This window comes from Heterodontus francisci, chromosome 17 (assembly GCF_036365525.1).
Source record: "Heterodontus francisci isolate sHetFra1 chromosome 17, sHetFra1.hap1, whole genome shotgun sequence".
Lineage (NCBI taxonomy): Eukaryota > Metazoa > Chordata > Chondrichthyes > Heterodontiformes > Heterodontidae > Heterodontus > Heterodontus francisci.
In genome coordinates, this window is record NC_090387.1 from 40,425,849 (window position 1) to 40,448,329 (window position 22,481).

Genomic DNA, 22,481 nt, shown 5'->3' on the forward strand with positions numbered 1-22,481 from the left:
TAAGACTTGTTTTATAATAAACTGATAATTTTTTTGTTTATTAAAGAAACCTGGTTGGTGGGTTTTATTCTGGGATAAAAATAGAGTCTACGAGTGGGTAAGCGGGAAAAAATTTAAATATATGCAGTGACCTGTGGAGAAGTGGAACTAGAATAAACAGTGCACTCCTCCTGCATCGGTAGTAACAGGTTCAATACAATTTGTCGTGATTGGATTGTGGAAATTTCAGACATAATCAGTATTTGCTATTAGGAAAACAAAAGTATATGCTTTTCTGGTTCATGCGAACTTAGAGGTACAGTGTGTGCTCCAAAAATGGGAAGATGCATTTGCCAAAAGGAAAATTTAAGATCATAAAATAATGTATGATACAAGTCTTGGACAGCAGGATTATCAAAAGCCATACACTACAACTCGAGAGATTATCTCATACAGCATGCCAGACTTTTTAGAAAATATATTTCACAGCTCCCACATTTCTGTTTTTGCTTTTTAAATATCTTGTTTCCTTTGTGTAAGGTTCAATTTTGCATATCCGCATACATTCTAAACAGCCATAGGAATGTTTCAATAAGCTGTAACAATCAGATTACATCAATATAATTGCAATGAAGTACATCTTTATTATTGGCAATGAAGTTTGGACTAAATTTGGGAATTTAGATTTTTTTAAATAACACCAAAGAAATAGTATTTCTTTAAATTAAATTTTCAAAATTATTAGCCACGTAGCAATGCAAATCAAAAAAGGCTGATCCCAGACTCTCTGCAAGGAGTACACACAGCCCACAGAAGCCAATGGACTGAAAATCACAGGTTGTCTTCCAGCAATTTCCCTGAGTGTTGCTCTCCAATCCAGGGTTAGCCCTAAAGAGTAATATTAAACAAAAAAAACAATACTCAGGTTGCAAAACAAGTTGTATATTGCTTTCCTTGCACAATTATCCCCAATTTACATGTCAACTGTTTGTTTCTGATATGCCACAATGATTGAAATGAAACTGCAGAGATTACCTCGATTTAGACATCAGAATTACCCATACACATTTGTAGACGGTCTTAGTGGCTGCTCTCTGCACTGAGTGGGGTTAACCAGAGAAATTATTTAAGATGGTCCTCATAAAAGTCTTTTCAAAAAGTCAGTATCAGGAGTACATTTCCACACACAATCACCAGGAGACTCTATTCATGCCTTAAAAGCAGCATTTAGAACCACTAAGTTGTCAAGTGGTTTGCTATTTCCACCCACAGATACAAAACTATACAGAGAAGTCTCTCAGTAAACAAGGGGAAAAATATCAAATACATCTTCTGTCAGCACAGCTCTCTAGCTTTTATTCCCCTCATTATTAAATTAGGATCTTTGGATGTTCAGAATTCAGTAATCGTCCTCTTCATCAGAATCCATTACTTTTCTTCTGTTGAACTGAAATACACAAGGATACAAAAGTGTTGGTCTTTCCAAAAATTTCTTTGTATAGACTCGATATCCAGTTCAAATTATACAAGTTCAGTGCCAAGATTTTATTTTACTATCAAGTCATTATTTCAAGTTATTAACTCGCAGCTCTAAATAAAGTCTAAGTTACAGCTTCAAGTTTTGAGATAACCTGGCCTCTCCCAGGGAGAGGAACCAAGCAGCTGTTAATCTAAAGAGAATTCTAACTATTTTCTCTACACAGCATACCCGAGCAGTAATCTTAATGGAACAGACCAGATTAGTAGCTGAACATCACAACCATACTCCAGGTCGCATTTCAGTAACATCATGGAGGATACTGCAGAGGTTTTAAGATCTGATTTAAGAAAACGTTTTCATATTTGTGCAACCAATCAGTAAGAGCAGGGACTTCTAAACTTTTATTTTTGATTTCCTGATTAATCAGTAGTTGAACTCTTAAGCCCAAGAGGCTTCCATATCATGAAAAAAGCAGATATACCTGTGTGGAGTAGACCTGTTACCAAGCATTGATTGGCATGTGGTTGACCTGTTTCCAGACTGACTGGAAGCATTTTTCTTAACTGTGCCCAATCAACTAAATTCATCCAATGGTCCCCCTAAATTTTCTTAATAGTGTGTGGGTTACAACTCCTCTGAGCACTAACTTTTTGTTTATGGGCATTTTAAGTCATGATTTACATTACGCTGGAAATTGACGCACGGCCCCGCATCTTAGAGGGAACATTGTTCATCTCAATACTGAGCATTGGACACATTCCAAATTCCTTTGGTATCAGAGTATGATCATTTTAGATCCTTGTCCATGACAGAACTGTATCTTTTGGACTGTACCCATTGATTTTTATTTCTATACTGCAGAACAGTATATACCTTCCACAATTTCACCAAAATGACTAGTTAAAGCATCTACTTTACTTTCATTTTCATTAGATGGTCATTCATGTAGTCCCACTCTACATTCCAATAAGAACTACATTGTTTTGCTGAAAAAATCCCGTGAGACAGCAAGAATAAGTTTTCAGCAATTAAACAATTTAGAACATAAATCATAGGCAAGCCGCACTAAATCGTGCCAACTACAAATATCTGCAATTACCTTGACAATGGTTTGCTTTCCCATTTGTTGGTTGACTTTCTCAAGGATTTCAATCAATCCTGATTCAGAAATCTAAAAACATAAGTTATGAAGTTTGATACATTTGTAATGGGACTGGTTTCATTTCTTCTTTTCCATGCTAGTGATGTGTTTTTAAAAAAAAAATAAGAGCAATACATTCCAGAAAGCCATAACAATTAGCCTCATCTGCCTGCTCAAGTAAACTCAGGAGCTACTAAAAACTCAAACATTGGAAAATCTTTAAAGAAAGTATTAATTGCTTCTTCATTTCCCTTCATCTACAGCATTCCATGCTTCACATACCTTCCAAGGCAAGCCAGAGAACAGCACTCAGAATACCAGCACTATGGCCGGCTGGAACAACCAGTCCTCTGATTTTCTTCCTGGCCATAGCATAGTTAGGCCTAATCTTTGGTTGTTGGCATGAAACCACATCCTACTACTCAGTGATGCAGTGGAATCCTGAGGTCTTGTGCTTCTGTATTGTATTCACAAAAGTAACTAAAAGCACATGCCACGTTGACTAAACATTAAAATTAGAACTGTTTTCATAATTTCAGTGTGTTAATGACATTTACTAAATACATGAAAAATAGTAATTTTAGAACGTACGAAACAGGAGTAGGAGTAAGACAGGTGGCCCTTCGAGCCTGCTCCACCATTCAGTACGATCATTGTTCATTTTCTACCTCAACTCCCCGTCCCACACTATCCTCCTATCCCTTAATTTCCCCAATAGCCAAAAATCTATCAATCGCAGTTTTAAATATACTTACCCACTGAACATCCACAGCTCTCTGGGGCAGAGAATTACAAAGATTCAGAACCATCAGTGAAGACATTTCTCCTCATCTCAGTCCTAAATGCCTGACCCCTTATTCTGGGACTATGACCTCTCGGTCTAGATTACACAGCAAGGGGAAATATCCTCCCAGCATCTACCCTGTCAAACCCCTTAAGAACTTTACACATTTCAACTAGATCACCTCTCATTCTTCTAAATTCTAGGAAATATAGGCCTGGTCTTCTTAATCTCTCCTCATAGGACAAGCCCCTCAACCCAGGCATCAGTCTAGTGAACCTTCATTGCACTCCCTCTAAGGCAAGTATATCCATCCTTAAATAAGGAAACGGAAAATGTACACGATATTCCAGGTCTCATGAATGTAATAAAACCCCTTTATTTTTCTACTTCAGTCCTTTGTAATAAAGACTAGCATACCATTTGCCTTCCTAACTGCTTGCTGCACCTGTATCTGCAGGTTAATTTTTTGTTTCTTTGTACTACAAACTATGACAAAGACTCAATTTTAATTCACAAAAGAGCAGGACTTGTTAAATCCAAGTTGACAGTGTCTTACTTTTCCACCAAGCTGCCCAAATCTTGCCATCTGTATAAGATAATTCTCCACTGATTTGGCTTTCTCAGGCTTCACCAGAGCCAAATTACTCACTGGGAATGAAAAAATATAAAAATGATATGAAGCACACAGGAAAGTTCTTAAAGGAATACTTCAGGAAAGGCTAACTAAAAGCATATCTGCAAACCCATGCATTTTGTAAGATCAAAAGTTAAACTTAACTGCACTGGCACTAGCCTACTTAATGGATGAATGCAACCATTGTGTGGTATCTATATATTTGTTACATGAAGAGCAGAAAACATACTGCCAGCTGGAAATGTTATTCACACTCTGTACTAAGGTTGCAAAATGTCCAAATCAGCATCCAGCACTCCACGTCACTTGAACTTTGAAGTTAAAAAAGGTCTCTACAGGCAAGTTTGTTTTTAATTTTTAAGCATGGGAAATGTCAGTCATATAGGGAATTCTCACTAAAATTGCTTACAAGACTAATCCCTGGACAATGCCTTTACATCACAGCATTTACCAGGTTGTAACAATGGCCTTTTCAATTGTGAGTACATGGACACCACCATGTGGCAACAGTGAATAAATGGCATTTCTGCTATCATCTGCTAGTATCAAATGACTGGGAATACTCAGCAGGTCAGGCAGCATCTGTGGAGAAAGAAACACAGTTAATGTTTCAGGTTGATGACCTTTCGTCAGAACTGGAAGAAGTTAGAGATGTAGTTTTTAGGTTTTAAACAAGTACAGAGACAGGGAAAGGGGTGGGACGGGGGGAGGGCCAAGAACAAAAGGGAAGATCTGTGACAGGGTTGAAGGCAGGAGAGATTAAATAACAAAAGAAATGATGGTGCAAGGTAAAAGAGGATGGTAGTGGGACAAGCATAGAAACAAAAAGGTGCCTAGAGGAGGTGTAAATGGGAATCACGCAATCAACAACAGCTGCTATCCAAAAATAATAGGCGCAGAGGTTAGGATCTGAAATTGTTGAACTCAACGTAGAGTCCGGAAGACTGTAAGGTGCCCTTTTGAAAGTTGAGGTGCATTTCCTCGAGCTTCACTGAAACAGCGTAGGATGTCAAGGTCCGAGTGGGAATGGGACGGAAAATTAAAAGAGATAACCAGAATCTCAGGGTCACACTTGCGGACTGATCGGAGGTGTTCCGCAAAGCAGTCATCAAATCTGCATTTGGTCACCTCCAGTGTACAGGAGACTGCATTGTGAGCAGCGAATACAGTATACTACCACCACCCACACCCACCGCCCCACCCCCGCCCCACACTGTCCCTGCACCTGTACTTGCTTAAAATATGTTACAAAGCTAACTTTTTCCAGTTTCATGGAAAGGTCACATACCTGAAACTCTGTTTCTCTCTGCTGCCGGACCTGCTGAATATTTCTAGCATTTTCTGTTGCTTTAGTGTCAAATACCTATTCATTAGTGTTTGTTCATTGGCAGGTGTGATCTAGTGTAAAAGACTGGATTGCAGTAACATTAGTAATAAAACAAATTAACTTATAGAACCATTATTTAAACATACTGTCATGGCAACCACTAAATATATCCATTATTATCCCTCAGCATTTTATAAATATAAATAAGAATTTTAACTTGGAGGCATTGGGAGACAGGAAGCCAATTTAACTCAGCAAGCATTGCGATGCTGTACGAGCAGGACATGGTGCAGGATAGGATACAGGCAGCAGATCTTTTGATTAGCTGATGTTTCCAGATGGTGGAGGACTGGCCAGGGGTGCCTTTGGAGTCTGTAAGCGATGAAGGCATGGATGAGTGATCAGCAGCAGATGGGTTGAGGCAGGGACAAAGGTGGGTGATATTACAGAGGCAGAAGTAGGTTGTACTTGTGAAGGAGAGAATATGGAGTCAGAAGTTCAACTTTGGGTCAAATAGTTTGCTGGAGTTGCAAACACCCTGAGCAGTCAAATAGTTGGCAATAATACAGAGTTTGTGACAGGCGTCAAAATCAATGGTTTCTATCCACCCAATGTTTAACTGGAGGAAAGTGTGGTTTATCCATAACTGGACGAGGACAAGCCACCTGACAACAGAGGCAGTAAGAGGGTCTAAAGAGGTGGTTGAGAGGTAAAACCGGGTGTCCTCAGCATACATGTGGAACCTGACCCCACGTCTTTGGATAATGTTGCTAAGGGACAGCATGTAGATAAACAAGGGGAAGTGATGGTCCCTTAGGGAACTCCTGAGGTGCAGAGGTCAGAAGAGAGGCCATTGCTGGAAATGCTTTGGCTACAATCAGATAGTAAAGGTGGAAATAAGCAAGGTTAGTCCACTATGCTAGACAACAGAAGAGAAGCATTAGAGAATAATGGTGTGGTCAATCATGTCAAAGGTTGCGAAGAGGTTGAGGAGGATGAAAAGGAATAAAGCACCACATCACAGAGGATATAGTTTGTGACTTTAATTAGTGCTGTGGGTGGCAACCTGAGATGCAGGAAAGACAGGCACAGATATGACAGACAATAACACATTCAAGGACTATCGAGAGGAAAGGAAGGTTGAAGATGCGGCAGTAGTTTGCGAGGACAAGAGGATGAAAGGCATTTTTTTGGCAGGGGGTGATAATGGCTGATTTGAAAGGGAGGGGGACAGTATCTGAGGAGCAGTAACAGGCTACAGTGTCAGAAAAGAAACCTGGGGTTATCTTTGCATTCTCGGACGATCCTTGAGTAGTACATGGTTGGAGGAAAATTAGGGCACGTACAGCTTGAAGTAGTCCAGCTAGATCATGCAATGGATGGCTAAATCAGTTCGGATCCAGATACACAAAAGACTGCACCCTTGAACTTGAGGCAGTGAAGGTTAGCACCACACCAAAGTGAATGACCAGGATGGGAAAGATTAAGAGTTTGCTGGGCACAAAAGCATCAACGGTCAAGGTGAGGGAGTGATTGATCCGGTCAATGGCTGCATAAGTATTGTGGTAACTGTAGAGTCAAAAGCTAACAGTTGGTATTTGAAGTGCAGCTGTAAGTGGGTTGGGAAGAGCTTTTCCGCCCCCCCCCCCACCCCAAAGGTGAATACAAGAGGAAGTGGAGTTGAAAGAAGGTAGGGAGATGTAAGTGATAAGGGACACAAGGAAATGGTAAAGAAGCCCTATGAGAACACTGAAGGGGTGGCCATGAATACAGTGAGAACATTTATAAAGAGCAGATGGTTTAGGGAAAACTGGAGGGCAGTGAAATCAGAAGAGAAGGCAAGGGGACTGGAGATTGAGGATAGGTCGTCAGTCAGTGCAGAAGCTGAGGAAGGAAAGGAGAAAGCATATCTAAATGAGAAACTTAGGATGTGGTTCTTTCCTATAATGTTTATGTCACTCTTGTTTCTAGCTGATTTTGGCCAATGTAATACTTTGTTCAATACGTTTTATCTATTGCCTGGTAACCATTCTGTTTCACCAATGCCAATCAGTTTAAAGATCTTCTAGTCTATTAGGTGGCTTTTTACCATATTTTTAATTTGAGTTGTACTGTAGAGTATTCTGTTACTTACATCTGGCACGAGCAGATTGATCTAAAACCTGAGCAAGAATACTGTTCCTCATTTCTGACTCCCTGCAATCACAATTTGTTCACATTAAGAAGGCATGAATAAGAATAAAGAGTATTGCATTGCTTCTGATCAAAATCAAAACCAAGAAAATAAAAAGTGTTACTAAAGGAGGACTGTGGCAGTTTTTCTGTACCAGAATCAAAATGTGAACATAGAATAATCTGAATTAATGACACCTTCTGCTGTAAATTCTGATAAAGAAACAAATTCAAAGATAGGATGATCCAGTGGACCATGGAACAGTTTAAAGCACTTTAACACTTAGATTTGACAATTCGGCAATACCATCAGACCAAGGACTTTTCTACAGGCTGAAAAGGAGGCAAATGTAGAAGGCATGTCATTGCCTCTCACTCTTAAATATCCCCCTTCCCACAGTAGCCATTTACAGAGTTGCAATTGGAAAAAGGTCATCCACCTATCCTATAGTCGGGAGTGGCGCACTGCAAAAAGTAAATAATGCGTAAAATTTTATTTTATAAGAGTTGACATTCTTACCGCTGTTTCGCCTCGTGCTGGTTTTGCTGATCATCTGGTGCATCCTGAATTCAGACAAGTATACATAGTAGGTTATGAAATTGTACCACAAATGCTAGCTGATTTTAAAAAACACACTAAACAATTATACTAATCATGATAAAATGATCACTGAAGAATCTTGCAATACCAATTACATCAGTTGATTGTCAGCCGTAAATAGTACTCTCGTCTGAGTCACAAGGTTCCAGCTCAAGTCCCACTCCAGGGCTCGAGCACAAAAATCAAGGCTGACATTCCAGTGCACTACTGGGGGACTGCTGCACTGTCAGAAGGGCTAGCTTTCGGATGTGACATTAAATTGAGGCCTCATCTGCCTGCTTGGGTGGACGAAAAAGATCCCATGGTGCGATTTTGAAAAATAGCAGGGGAGTTATCCCTGGTGTAAAAACAAGAAATGCTGGAAATACTCAGCAGGTCTGGCAGCATCTGTGGAAAGAGAAGCAGAGTTAACGTTTCAGGTCAATGACCCTTCTTTGGAACTGACAAATATTAGAAATGTCAAAGGTTATAAGCAAGTGAGGCGGGGGTGGGGCAAGAGATAACAAAGGAGAAGGTGTGGATTGGACAAGGCCACATAGCTGACCAAAAGGTCATGGAGCAAAGGCAAACAATATGGTAATGGTGTGTTGAAAGACAAAGCATTAGTACAGATAGGGTGTTAACGGACTGAAGATTGAACAGCAAGTACAAACATGAAAAAAAACAGTGGGTAAGCAAACTGAACAAACTAAGATGAAATGAAATAAACATACGAAAAAAAAATTGTAAAAAAGAAAAAAGAACTAAAAATAAAAGTAAAATGGGGGGGCCCGTCATGCTCTGAAATGATTGAACTCAATGTTCAGTCCGGCAGGCTGTAGTGTGGCTAACCGATTAGCCAAACTACAGCCTGCGGACTGAACACTGAGTTCAATAATTTCAGAGCATGATGGGCGCCCCATTTTACTTTTATTTTTAGTTCTTTTTTCTTTTTTACATTTTTTACAATTTTTTTTCATATGTTTATTTCATTTCATCTTAGTTTGTTCAGTTTGCTTACCCACTGTTTTTTTTTCATGTTTGTACTTGCTGCTGTTCAATCTTCAGTCCGTTAACACCCTATCTGTACTAATGCTTTGTCTTTCAACACACCATTAACATATTGTTTGCCTTTGCTCCATGACCTTTTGGTCAGCTATGTGGCCTTGTCCAATCTACACCTTCTCCTTTGTTATCTCTTGCCCTATCCCCGCCTCACTTGCTTATAACCTTTGACATTTCTAATATTTGTCAGTTCCGAAGAAGGGTCACTGATCCGAAACGTTAACTCTGCTTCTCTTTCCACAGATGCTGCCAGACCTGCTGAGTATTTCCAGCATTTCTTGTTTTTATTTCAGATTTCCAGCATCCGCAGTATTTTGCTTTTAGTTATCCCTGGTGTCCTGGCCAATATTTATCCCTCAATCAACATCACAAAAAACAGATTATCTGGTTGTTAGTTGCAAATTGGATACTGCGTTTCCTACATCAGAATAGTGACTACGCTTCAAAAGTTCTTCATTGGCTGTAAAGTGCCTTTAGATGTCTGTAGGTCATGAAAAGCACTATATAAATGCAAGTTTTTTTTTTACATGAGTGCGTTATAACAAAGATCTATTACACAAACTGACTATTTTCACCTATCATTATAGTAAAACTTACTTAAGTGACAAAAGTACTTTAAAAGCCTACACAACTGCAAATGATCATTGGCCAAAAAAGTAAACAGATTTACTCACTACGCAGAAAAGTACTGTACTTTTTTTTTACTTTTTCATAGGATGTGGGCTTTGCTGGCAAGGCCAGCATTTATTGCCCATCCCTAATTGCCCTTGAGAAGGTCGTGGTCAGCCACTTTCTTGAACTGCTGCAGTCCATCTGGTGCGGGCACACCCTCAGTGCTGTTAGGGAGTGTGTTTCAGGATTTTGATCCAGCAACACTGAAGGAATGGCAATATCATTCCAAGTCAGGATGGTGTGTGGCTTGGAGGGGGAGTTGAGATGGGAGACGGTGGCATTGTGGCAATGTCATTGGACTAGTGATCCAGGCTAATATTCTGGGGACAAGGGTTCAAATCCCACAATGGCAACTGGTGGAATTTAAATTCAATTAATAAAAATCTGGAATTGAAAGCTCATCTCTGTAATGGTGACCATGGTGCTACCATCGATTGTCATTAAAATCCATCTGGTTTACTAATGTCCTTTAAGAGTAAGAAAGCTGCTGTCCTTACCTGGTCTGGCTCCAGAGCCACAACAATGTGGCTGACTTTTAACTGCCCTCTGAAATTGTCTAGCAAACCATTCAGTTGTAAATATACGCTACACAAAAGCCCTGTCAACCCTGCAAAATCTTCCTTATTAACATCTGGGGGCTTGTGCCAAAATTGGGAGAGCTGTCCCACAGACTAGTTAAGCAAAGCCTGACATAGTCATACTCACAGAAACATTAGGTAGTGTAAAAGTTAACAGACTTAGCTCAAAAGTAATCTTATCCTATAATTCCTTTTGGAAAGCAAATTTTATCTTCTGCTCAAGATTGATCCATGTAACACTTTGATCAATACTCTTCAACCAGTGCCTCAGCCATTGTATTTAAGCCTTATTTACCATTTTAACAATCTTAATTTGCATGTCAGAAGCTGGCAATCCAGAATTCTTCCTCCCTAGTGTTCTCTACTGCTAACACTTCCAACCCAACCCAACCCATAAACAATTTCTTGCCTACAGCACCTGGCAATCACAGTTTCCCATTCCATGTTGTACTTCAACTAATGGCCAACAGAGGTGCTTGTCTGTTCCTATGGGTGCTTATAGGAATGAGACATCACAGTTTAAATTGTTCACCTTTTGAGCCAGAGAGGCTGATTGGCATTGCAGGAACATAAATCTGATCTTCAAAAAAGTACTTGCATTGTTTGACAGAGGCCTTTACTTTCCATGGCGAGTTTTAATGAGGTGAATGGCAGAGCAAATCATCCAGCAAATTGTGGCGAGTCGCAATTCACGGGGTATCACTTACTCACAAGTTGTTACAGGATGATTTACACGTTAATTCTAGTGAGCCCCATTAAACTTACTTTGACAGCAAAATGTGAGCTAGAAACGCTGCTAAATCCACCAACAATACTTTGTGCAACATCCTTTCACTTTTTAAAAAGGAAAATTTATCTTGGTGTATTGCGAACATTCCAACAACCTTGTCATGAAATATATTTCTGATGAAGGGTCACTGACCTGAAACGTTAACTCTGCTTCTCCCTCCACAGATACTGCCAGACCTGCTGATTATTTCCAGCATTTCTTGTTTTTATTTCATATATATATTTCTGTGGCTTTGCCATCAGAAACTCTTTGCTCAGCATGATAGAGCCATCTACAAATGACTCGGAACGCATACTGTCCATCCGATTGCTCACTGCCTCTGGTCCAGTACACCTACTCAGCATCTATGCTCCAACACTCTGCTCACCTGAAGTTAAAGACCAGTTCGAAGAGGAACTCCATAATATCATTAGTAGCATTCCTAATACTGAACATTTGTTCCTGCTGGGGGACTTTAACGCCAGAGTTGGGGCCGACCATGACTCATGGCCCTCCTGCCTTGGGCACTACGGAATTGGAAGGATGAATGAGAATGGACAGAGACTGTTAGAGTTGTGTACCTATCACCAACTTGTTCTTACGAACTAAACCCTGTCACTAGGTTTCATGGAGACACCCAAGATCTGGCACCAGCTGGACCTCATCGTCACACAGCGAGCCTCTATAAACAGTGTTCAAATCACACGCAGCTTCCACAGTGCGGACTGCGACACCGACCACTCCCTGGTGTGCAGCAAGGTTAGACTCAAACCAAAGAAGCTATATCACTCCAAGCAGAAGGGCCTCCTGCGCATCAACACTAACAGAATTTCTTATCCACAGCTGTCACAAAAGTTTCTTAATTCACTTGTAAAAGCCCTACTAAACACTCCTTGCAGGGGATGCAGAGACCAAGTGGGCCCACATCAGAGATGCCATCTATGACTCAGCAATGACCACCTTTGGCAAAGGTAAGAAGCAGAATGCAGACTGGTTTCAATCTCATTCTGAAGAGCTGGAACCTGTCATAGCCGCTAAGTGCGCTGCACTGCTGAACTACAAGAAAGCCCCTAGCGAGTTAACATCCTTAGCACTTAAAGTAGCCAGAAGCACCGCGCAAAGAACAGCCAAGCGCTGTGCAAATGACTATTGGCAACACCTATGCAGTCGTATTCAGCTGGCCTCCGACACCGGAAACATCAGAGGAATGTGTGATGGCATTAAGAGAGCTTTAGGACCAACCATCAAGAAGTCTAAATCAGGGGAAACGATCACTGACCAACGCAAGCAAATAGATCACTGGGTGGAGCACTACCTAGAACTGTACTCCAGGGAAAATTATGTCACTGAGATCGCCCTCAATGCAGCCCAGTCTCTGCCAGTCATGGATGAGCTGGACGAACAGCCAACAAAATTGGAACTCAGTAATGCCATCGATTCTCTAGCCAGTGGAAAAGCCCCTGGAAAGGACGGCATTATCCCTGAAATAATCAAGAATGCCAAGCCTGCTATACTCTCAGCACTACATGAACTGCTTTGCCTGTGCTGGGATGAGGGAGCAGTACCACAGGACATGCACGATGCCAATATCATCACCCTCTATAAGAACAAGGTTGACTGAGGTGACTGCAACAACTACCGTGGAATCTCCCTGCTCAGCATAGTGGGGAAAGCATTCGCTCGAGTCGTTTTAAACAGACTCCAGAAGCTGGCTGAGCGTGTCTACCGAGGCACAGTGCGGCTTTCGAACAGAGATCCACCAATGACACGCTGTTCTCCCTTCGCCAGCTACAGGAGAAATGCCACGAACAACAGATGCCCCTCTACGTTGCTTTCATCGATCTCACCAAAGCCTTTGACCTCGTCAGCAGACGTGGTCTCTTCAGACTACTAGAAAAGATCGGATGTCCACCAAAGCTACTAAATATCATCACCTCATTCCATGACAATATGAAAGGCACAATTCAGCATAGCGGCGCCTCATCAGACCCCTTTCCTATCCTGAGTGGAGTGAAACAGGACTGTGTTCTCGCACCTACACTGTTTGGGATCTTCTCACTGCTGCTCTCACATGCATTCAAGTCTTCAGAAGAAGGAATTTTCCTCTACACAAGATCAGATGGCAGGTTATTCAACCTTGCCCGTCTTGGAGTGAAGAACAAGTATGGAAAGTCCTCATCAGGGAACTCCTCTTTGCTGACGATGCTGCATTAACATCCAAAGAACAAAGAACAGTACAGCACAGGAACAGGCCATTCGGCCCTCCAAGCCTGCGCCGATCTTGATGCCTGCCGAAACTAACACCTTTTGCACTTCCGGGGCCCATATCCCTCTATTCCCTTCGTATTCATGTATTTGTCAAGATGTCTCTTAAACGTCGCTATCGTATCTGCTTCCACCACCTTCCCTGGCAGCAAGTTCCAGGCACTCACCACCCTCTGTGTAAAAAACCTGCCTCGCACATTCCCTCTAAACTTTGCCCCTCGCACGTTAAACCTATGTCCCCTAGTAACTGACTCTTCCACCCTGGGAAAAAGCTTCTGACTATCCACTCTGTCCATGCCGCTCATAACTTTGTAAACCTCTATCATGTCGCCCCTCCACCTCCGTCGTTCCAGTGAAAACAATCCGGATTTTTCCAACCTCTCCTCATAGCTAATGCCCTCCAGACCAGGCAACATCCTGGTAAACCTCCTCTGTACCCTCTCCAAAGCCTCCACGTCCTTCTGGTAGTGTGGCGGCCAGAATTGCACGCAATATTCTAAGTGTGGCCTAACTAAGGTACTGTACAGCTGCAACGACTTGCCAATTTTTATACTCTATGCCCCGACCGATGAAGGCAAGCATGCCGTATGCCTTCTTGACTACCTTATCCACCTGCGTTGCCACTTTCAGTGACCTGTGGACCTGTACGCCCAGATCTCTCTGCCTGTCAATACTCCTAAGGGTTCTGCCATTTACTGTATACCCCCCACCTGCATTAGACCTTCCAAAATGCATTACCTCACATTTGTCCGGATTAAACTCCACCTGCCATTTCTCCGCCCAAGTCTCCAACCGATCTATATCCTTGTATCCTCTGACAATCCTCATCATTATCCGCAACTCCACCAACCTTTGTGTCGTCCGCAAACTTACTAAATAGACCAGCTACATTTTCCTCCAAATCATTTATACATACTACAAACAGCAAAGGTCCCAGCACTGATCCCTGCGGAACACCACAGGTCACATTTCTCCATTCAGAAAAACACCCATCCACTGATACCCTCTGTCTTCTATGACCGAGCCAGTTCTGTATCCATCTTGCCAGCTCACCTCTGATCCCGTGTGACTTCACCTTTTGTACCAGTCTGCCATGCGGGACCTTGTCAGAGGCTTTATTAAAGTCCATATAGATAACATCCACTGCCCTTCCTTCATCAATCATCTTCGTCACTTCCTCAAAACACTCAATCAAATTAGTAAGACACGACCTCCCCTTCACAAAACCATGCTGTCTCTCGCTAATAAGTTCGTTTGTTTCCAAATGGGAGTAAATCCTGTCCCGAAGAATCCTCTCTAATAATTTCCCTACCACTGACATAAGACTCACCGGCGTATAATTTACCAGTCCCGCTGTGCTCAGCAACATCTCCCTGCCTGCTCTTTTTCTTAGTCCTACTGGCCTTATTTACTATGTCCTCCTTATTTATTTCACTAGCTGTCCTACTGCTCTGGTTCCCACCCCCCTGCCACACTAGTTTAAACCCTCCCGAGTGACGCTAGCAAACCTTGCTGCCAGGATATTAGTGCCCCTCCAGTTTAGATGCAACCCGTCCTTCTTGTACAGGTCCCATCTGTCCCTGAAGAGAGCCTAATGGTCCAGATATCTGAAACCCTTCCTTCTACACCAGCTGCTCAGCCACGTGTTTAGCTGCACTATCTTCCTATTTCTAGCCTCACTGGAACGTGGCACAGGGAGTAATCCAGAGATTACAACCCTAGAGGTCCTGTTTTTTAAACTTACTACCTAACTCCCTAAACTCCCCCTGCAGGACCTCATCACTCTTCCTGCCTATGTCATTGGTACCGATGTGTACCACAACCTCTGGCTGTTCACCGTCCCCCTTCAGAATACCCCCTGTCCGTTCAGAGACATCCTTGACCCTGGCACCAGGGAGGCAACATACCATCCTGGAGTCTCTTTCATGTCCACAGAAGCGCCTATCTGTGCCCCTGACTCAGTACCTATAACTATTGCTCTTCTGCGCTTTGTCCCTCCCTGCTGAACAACTGTGCCAGCCGTGGTGCCACTGCTCTGGCTGCTGCTGTTTTCCCCTGATAGGCCATCCCCCCAACAGTATCCAAAACGGTATACTTGTTAGAGAGGGGGATAGCCACAGGGGATTCCTGCACTGACTGCCTGCCCCTTCTAGCGGTCACCCATCTATCTGCCTGCACCTTGGGTGTAACCACTTCTCTAAAACTCCTGTCTATGACGCTTTCCGTCACCTGCATGCTCCTAAGTGCATCCAGTTGCCGCTCCAACCGATCCATGTGGTCTGTGAGGAGCTGCAACTGGGTACACTTCCTGCAGATGTAGTCGCCCAGAATGCTGGAAGCGTCACGGACTTCCCACATCTCACATGGAAGAGTGTCTGCAGAACCTCAGGATTGCAGCTGCCTGCAACGAATTTGGCCTAAGCATCAGCCTCAAGAAAACGAACATCATGGGATAGGACGTCAGAAATGCTCCATCCATCAATATCGGCGACCACGCTCTGGAAGTGGTTCAAGAGTTCACCTACCTAGGCTCAACTATCACCAGTAACCTGTCTCTCGATGCAGAAATCAACAAGCGCATGGGAAAGGCGTCTGCTGCTATGTCCAGACAGGCCAAGAGAGTGTGGGAAAATGGCGCATTGACACGGCACACAAAAGTCCGAGTGTTTCAAGCCTGCGTCCTCAGTACCTTGCTCTACAGCAGTGAGACCTGGACAACATATGTCAGCCAAGAGCGACATTCCATCTTCGCTGTCTCTTCCTTGGCATTAGGTGGCAGGACCATATCTCCAATGCAGAAGTCCTCGAGGTGGCCAACATCCCCAGCATATATGCCCTACTGAGTCAGCGGCGCTTGAGATGGCTTGGCCATGTGAACCGCATGGAAGATGGCAGGATCCCAAGGACGCATTGTACAGTGAGCCCATCACTGGTATCAAACCCACCGACCGTCCATGTCTCCACTTTAAAGATGTCTGTAAACGCGACATGAAGTCCTGCGACATCGACCACAAGTCGTGGGAATCAGTTGCCAGCGATCGCCAGAGCTGGCGGACAGCTATAAAGGCGGGGCTAAAGAGAGGCAGGTTGAAGAGACTTAGCAGTTGGCAGGAAAAGAGACAGAAGTGTAAGGAGAGAGCCAACTGTGTAACAGCCCCGACAACCAATTTTATCTGCAGCGCCTGTGGAAGAGGCTGTTACTCTAGAATTGGCCTTTATAGCCACTCCAGGAACTGCTCCACAAACTACTGACCACCTCTAGGTGCTTACCCATTGTCTCTCGAGAGAAGGAGGCCAAATAATAATATATTTCTGAACACAGCAAATGTCAAGTGGCGTCAGGCATATGACAGCTGGAGTATTTCCTGGCTGTTGCTTGAAGGAGAAATCAGCCAGAGTTTCTGCTACTGATCGTAAACAAGCCACAACCTCTTTCCCAACCGGTTTCCAGACTGACAGGTGAGATGATGACTATGACACCCGTCCCCCAGCCAAATAGCATGCCCGCATATCACGGATGGCCGCGGGTGAGGTACTAGAGGGTGTCACTGGAGTTATAGCCCAACAAGGAGTTAAACCAAAACAAGGGGAATATGCAGAAAGGGTGAACGAAATGTAACTGAAATATTTAATCAACCAAGATGTGATCGGAGTTACAGGCCATCTGTGCAAGAGCAAATCAGGAGCTCCAGTTCACTTCATTCGCCTCTCTACGCCCCCCGCCAGCGGTGAAGCGGTGCAAGGCCCGTTCTTGGTCCAGAGCCCCGCTCCCTCCATCAACCTCTCTGCTCGTTCGTGTGCGATCTTACCCCGCGCTGAGCCCGCAACTCAGCAAGTCTCTGGCGCCGAATCGACTCCAACTCTTGATCCTCCATCGTGAAAGGCCTCCGTCGGTTAAAAATGCAGAAACATACGGGGCATCAATAAACCCGCAGCGCCGCCAGCGGGAACTGATTGATCTACACCGCCCTCCTCCGATAGCGCCGCCAGCGGGAGCTGATTGATCTACACCGCCCTCCTCCGATAGCGCCGCCAGCGGGAACTGATTGATCTACACCGCCCTCCTCCGATAGCGCCGCCAGCGGGAGCTGATTGATCTACACCGCCCTCCTCCGATAGCGCCGCCAGCGGGAACTGATTGATCTACACCGCCCTCCGCCGAGAATGCTGACAGCGGGCACCGGGCCGACAGCAGGATAAAGTGGTAACGGTCAGTTTTTTATTTTACACAGCAACATGCTCTTGCAGCGAGCCAGCAAGGACATGACGGACCGAAGGGCCTTCTTCTGGGCTCTAACCATTCTATGATTCTATGAGGTTTATTATTCTTGAAAATAATCTATTTGGGATTTTCAATGAAGATGCTGGGAAGAATATGGTCTGAAGGAAATACACAGTAACTGGAATTCTTAAAACTAAAAAGTCGGAGTTGCTATTATTTTGTACACTGGATTTTTTTAGTATGGTTATGTTTTAAAAACTGCGATCTTTAATGCAGTGTAAAATGGACATTCGGAAAAAGCATGTGATCTTATACAAAATCTGTCCAGAGACAGGCCTGCAGTCCTGGTTACCATGAGAACAAGGAAACTAGATCAAAGGCCCTTTTGAAAGCAGGGTGCAAGGTTGGAATATCTAAAGGACAATGGGTTTCACTCTCCCAGACTCTCAGATTGTAAACAGGGAGTCAGATGCTCTAAAATGCAGATTTGAGTTGCAATTTTTAACACCTGGAAACAAAAGAAGCCCCAGGTGGTTTTGCTAGGGTCACACCTATGGGCCGGGATTTTATATGGGCGATGGGGTCTCGATGTTCAGCAAACACTGAGAATTCCATGTCGCCTCTTCTGTGCCAGGCCCACCAAATCAAGAGCCAATTAGGCACTTAACATCCACGGGATCAAGGACTCCAGTGTCAGAAATCCTGCCCTCAGAAAGCTGCCGGACAATTAGAGGCCAGCAGCTCTTTAACTGAGCAACACCAGCACAGAGGCCGTGGCTGCTGCCTGTGGAGCACCCACCCAGGAGCAGCCCTGGACCCAGGCCACAGGTAGATCAGGACAGGAGGGGTCTTGCTGGGTGGGGGTCGTGGGGATGGGGTGTGGGGAGTTGGCAGCAAGGGCAGGGGGATGGCTCTCAGCGGCCCCCCCCCCTTCCTGATGCCAGGTCCCATGTTCAGGCACTAAGTGCCTTTTACAGAGGGCCCCCCACTAATCCCCCCCCACCCCCATCCCCACAGCCGGCAAGCAGCTGCATGGTTTTTCCTGCCGTGCTTCTCATGCAGCAACAGGCCTGCCCGCTACTTGTGGCGGCGGCAGGATGAGACCCTTAATTGAGCATTAATTGTCCAGTTAATGGCCTCAATTGGCGGCGGGGCAGAAAGGCCGTTTACAGGCTTTTGCGTCCCGGTCTTAATTTTGACAGAGGCAGGAAGGTGGTGGGATCCCCCCCGCCACCATCCGATCTGATTATGTGCTCTCCCCATCTCCAAACCCGCCGCGGGGAGAGCATAAAATTTCCCCCATGGTCTCTGAGAATTGTCAAAGGCAAACGACTATTGACTTTTGATCTGGATAAATTCGAGAGTTCCTGTGAAACGTCTTGGGATTTTTTAATGTTAAGGACGTTATATAAATGCAAGCTGTTTTTATTGCCATAGCTTCCACATCTTCATCTTTTTCTCAGTGTTTGTTTGTGTAGTATCTACCTCTCCTTTGCACAACTGCTTTAGCTACTTTCAGGTCATGCAGTGTCTGAGCTGTTGGGGGGGATTATGTTGTGCATCATGTCGGCTTTGTTTTTTTTTGCATCAATGACATATCATCTCAGCCCTTGTTGTGGGTACTACCGTTACCAAATGATGACCTAGAGCAGTGGGGAATTGATTGAATCTCACTGCAAAAATATGTTCTGTTTATTCACATATTTCAAGTTAAAATAAAACAATTTGTTGGTTTACAACTGACTTCCTCTCTAGAGTGCTTTTCGGTCTGCTTCCTAAAAGAGATGAACAAAGGAACAACATTATGGGGTTACAGTATGTGCGAGGTCACAGTATTCAATACACAAAAGAAGGTGTCTGGCTTAGTGTCAATTTTTGTCTTGTGAAGCATATTTTGCTACGTTATATGTACTATGTGAATGACAGTATTTGTTGCAGTTGTATCCTCAGGACCAGCAAATGTTTTACTAGATATTGAGCAATCAGATTCCAACCCTGCCATTGCACTAAAACAGCCCTAATCAAAGACACAAATGACATCTTCAGTGATTGTGACCGTGGTGCACCATCCCTCATCATCCTTCCCAACCTCTCTGTAGCCTTTGACATGGTTGAGCACCACATCCTAATCAGTGCCTCTCCTCTGTTGTCCTGCTGACTGTGAATTCATCACTTGGTTCCAGACTTACCTATGCAGTCATAGCCAGGGCATCTCTCCCACTGTTTTTCTTCCAAGGATCTATCCTTAGCTCCCTCTTCTTCATCTGCAGACTGCCCCTTGGTGACATACCTGAAGACATGACATCAGGATCCTCGTGTATATTTAGCTCTATCTACCATCTTTCTCAATCCCTCCATTGCCTCTATGTCGTCAGCCTGCTTGTCTGATATCTAGTCCTGGATGAGAAACCAATCCAAACAGCATAATGACACACAGATACCATGACCCAATTACCTGCAGCAAAGCGCTCCTTTATATATTGATTCAATACTGCTAGGCTTTACTGGCAGGTAGGGCACTGGGCAGGAGTTCTGTGATTTTGTGTTAAACTGGAGTCAGGGTCCTAATTGTATTATAGTGTAGTGTTGTGCTATGTTCTTTAATTTTCTTTAAATGATAGAAGCAGGCATTGTATTTGGATTCAACACAAACACTATTTATTGTCTTACTTATTTACATTTGCATGATATCAGGTACAAGTCTTTCCTCGCTGGTGTGTGTCTTCTTTCTGTAAAGCCATGTGCTGAGTGTGTGTGCAAAAAGGCATCTCCTTATATATGCCTGTTGATGCCATCAGTTGCATCAGTGGCCTGGTCTCTTAAAGATACGGTTTCTTAAAGATGAAGTCACCACTGCACTACATTACACATAGGACCCCTATGTGCATGTATACATGAGGCCCCTGACTGTACCTGGTTCAGCTGACTAAAAAACTTTTAAAATGGAGATTGGGAATGGAGAAGTAAGTAAAATAAAAGCAAAATACTGCAGATACTGGAAATCTGAAATAAAAACAAGAAATGCTGGAAATACTCAGCAGGTCTGGCAGCATCTGTGGAGAGAGAAGCAAAGTTAACGTTTCAGGTCAGTGATCTGGAGCAGTAATTTAACACCCGTCTGCTTTATTCCCGCTGGATGGGCATGGTTAAAATCATCCCTATAAATCTAGGCAGACACTTGAGTTCAAATGCAAATTATTGTTGACACTTCAGTATAGTACTAAATTGTCAGAGGTGTCATTTTTCAGATGAGATGGTAACACAAAGCCCTGTTTACCTGTTCAGATGTAAAAGATTGCATGATACTTTATAGAAGATCAGAGTTTTCCTGATTTCATTAAGCCTCATTAAGACTTTCCTTCCCCAGTAATTGCTCTGTTAGTCTAATTTATTTTGAACTATAACCACTGAAGCAAATCACATTAACCCTCATTTTTGAACACTTTTTTTTCTTGAAGGGCTTCATAATTTGTACTTGGTACAGGCCCACAACCATGCCATGAAGCCCTCAATGATTAGAAGCAGGCTACCAACATACTTATTTCGGCTACACTAGCAATTGGAAGGAGCATTTGGTTAGGTTGTAGACATACTGTTCAGCTAGATGAAACAAATATGCAAAATAACACCACATGTTCAGACACTAGTAGGGAAGTAAAAGGGTTGAACTTTAATGTAGTCCAAAGGTTTCTTTTGAAGAATGATACATTAAAGTAAGTGGTAATGTGATGATGGCCTGCAAAACATTTGAGATACAGTTGACTAATGGAGAGCATGGTGTTGATTGAGCCATTATGTTTGTGCACAAATAGTAATGTTTATGAAGGAGCTGTATTACAACCTCCCACATAGAGGAGCCATGTCTGGAGGAGTTCTTGGGCTTCCCAGCAACATTTCACTCAGTACCGTAACTAACGGAACTCAGATACATTCAATCAAAGTTTTCCATAGGTCCCAAAGTGCATCAAGAAAAAGGTAATTGATCCCAGGGTAGCCTGTGGCCTTGGTCATCCCTCCTTTGGCTCAGCATTCTTTTTTTTTTTACTTATGTCTCTGTGATGGGCCTTAAGAATTTTCTTCTGCTTTAAAGATACGACATAAACATAAGTTGTTGTTGTATGTGCTGGAATTGCTGGCCCGTCCATTTTCAGTGCCTCAATTCTAAACTCTAGCTCTAAGCCTTAGTGATGTTATTATTTACACAAATAGTGGATAACCAATGCTGCGACCAAGGAAAAATGTCAGCTCAAAGCAATACACCGGGGTGAGCATTGGTTGTGTTGTTATTGTGTTTTGGTCAGGGACTCCACCCTGACTGATACACAAGGATACCATAATGCACAGTCCTGCTTAGACTGGTGCATGCCTTTTGAGTTGCTCAGTTTCAGAATCAATAATCTGTAGACTGTGTCTGAGCCTCCTGTAAAAAACATGCAACTGTACACATTATGTGCACCTATCAATTGCTGAAGCATTGTGAACATGTCTTATCTAACAAAATGGATGAATGAAATATATGAGCAAAATGGCCAAACGCTACACTTTAGTCATTAGAAAATGAAAACTTTTAACTGACATTTTGGGATTAGTAACTAATGGTCTGAATCAAATAAACACATGGCACAGATTTTCTTACAGTAAAATTTTATGACTAGGTCAATGAGTAGATTGCAAACTTACAGAAATGAATAGTGTAAATAAAAAATAAAATATTACAGATGCTCTTTTTATGTGAAACCTAACATGTTTGTAAAAGGTAAGTCATGCTAGATTATGAAATTTAAATATAAATGAATGTAGTTTAAAACAGATA

The 22,481-nt window shown here is 43.1% G+C and overlaps 1 protein-coding gene across 1 annotated transcript; it reads right to left on the bottom strand.

Moving 5' to 3' along the window:
* Positions 1–600: 600 nt before the first annotated feature.
* pdcd5 (programmed cell death 5) lies at positions 601–17,417 on the bottom strand. Its single transcript, XM_068049318.1, has 6 exons — positions 17,256–17,417; positions 8,038–8,081; positions 7,480–7,541; positions 3,941–4,032; positions 2,559–2,630; positions 601–1,426 (listed from the first exon to the last, which is right to left on the bottom strand). Exons 1-6 carry the CDS (start codon positions 17,319–17,321, stop codon positions 1,379–1,381), a joined length of 384 nt encoding a protein of 127 aa, XP_067905419.1. The 5' UTR covers positions 17,322–17,417; the 3' UTR covers positions 601–1,378.
* Between the last annotated feature and the right edge of the window lie 5,064 nt (positions 17,418–22,481).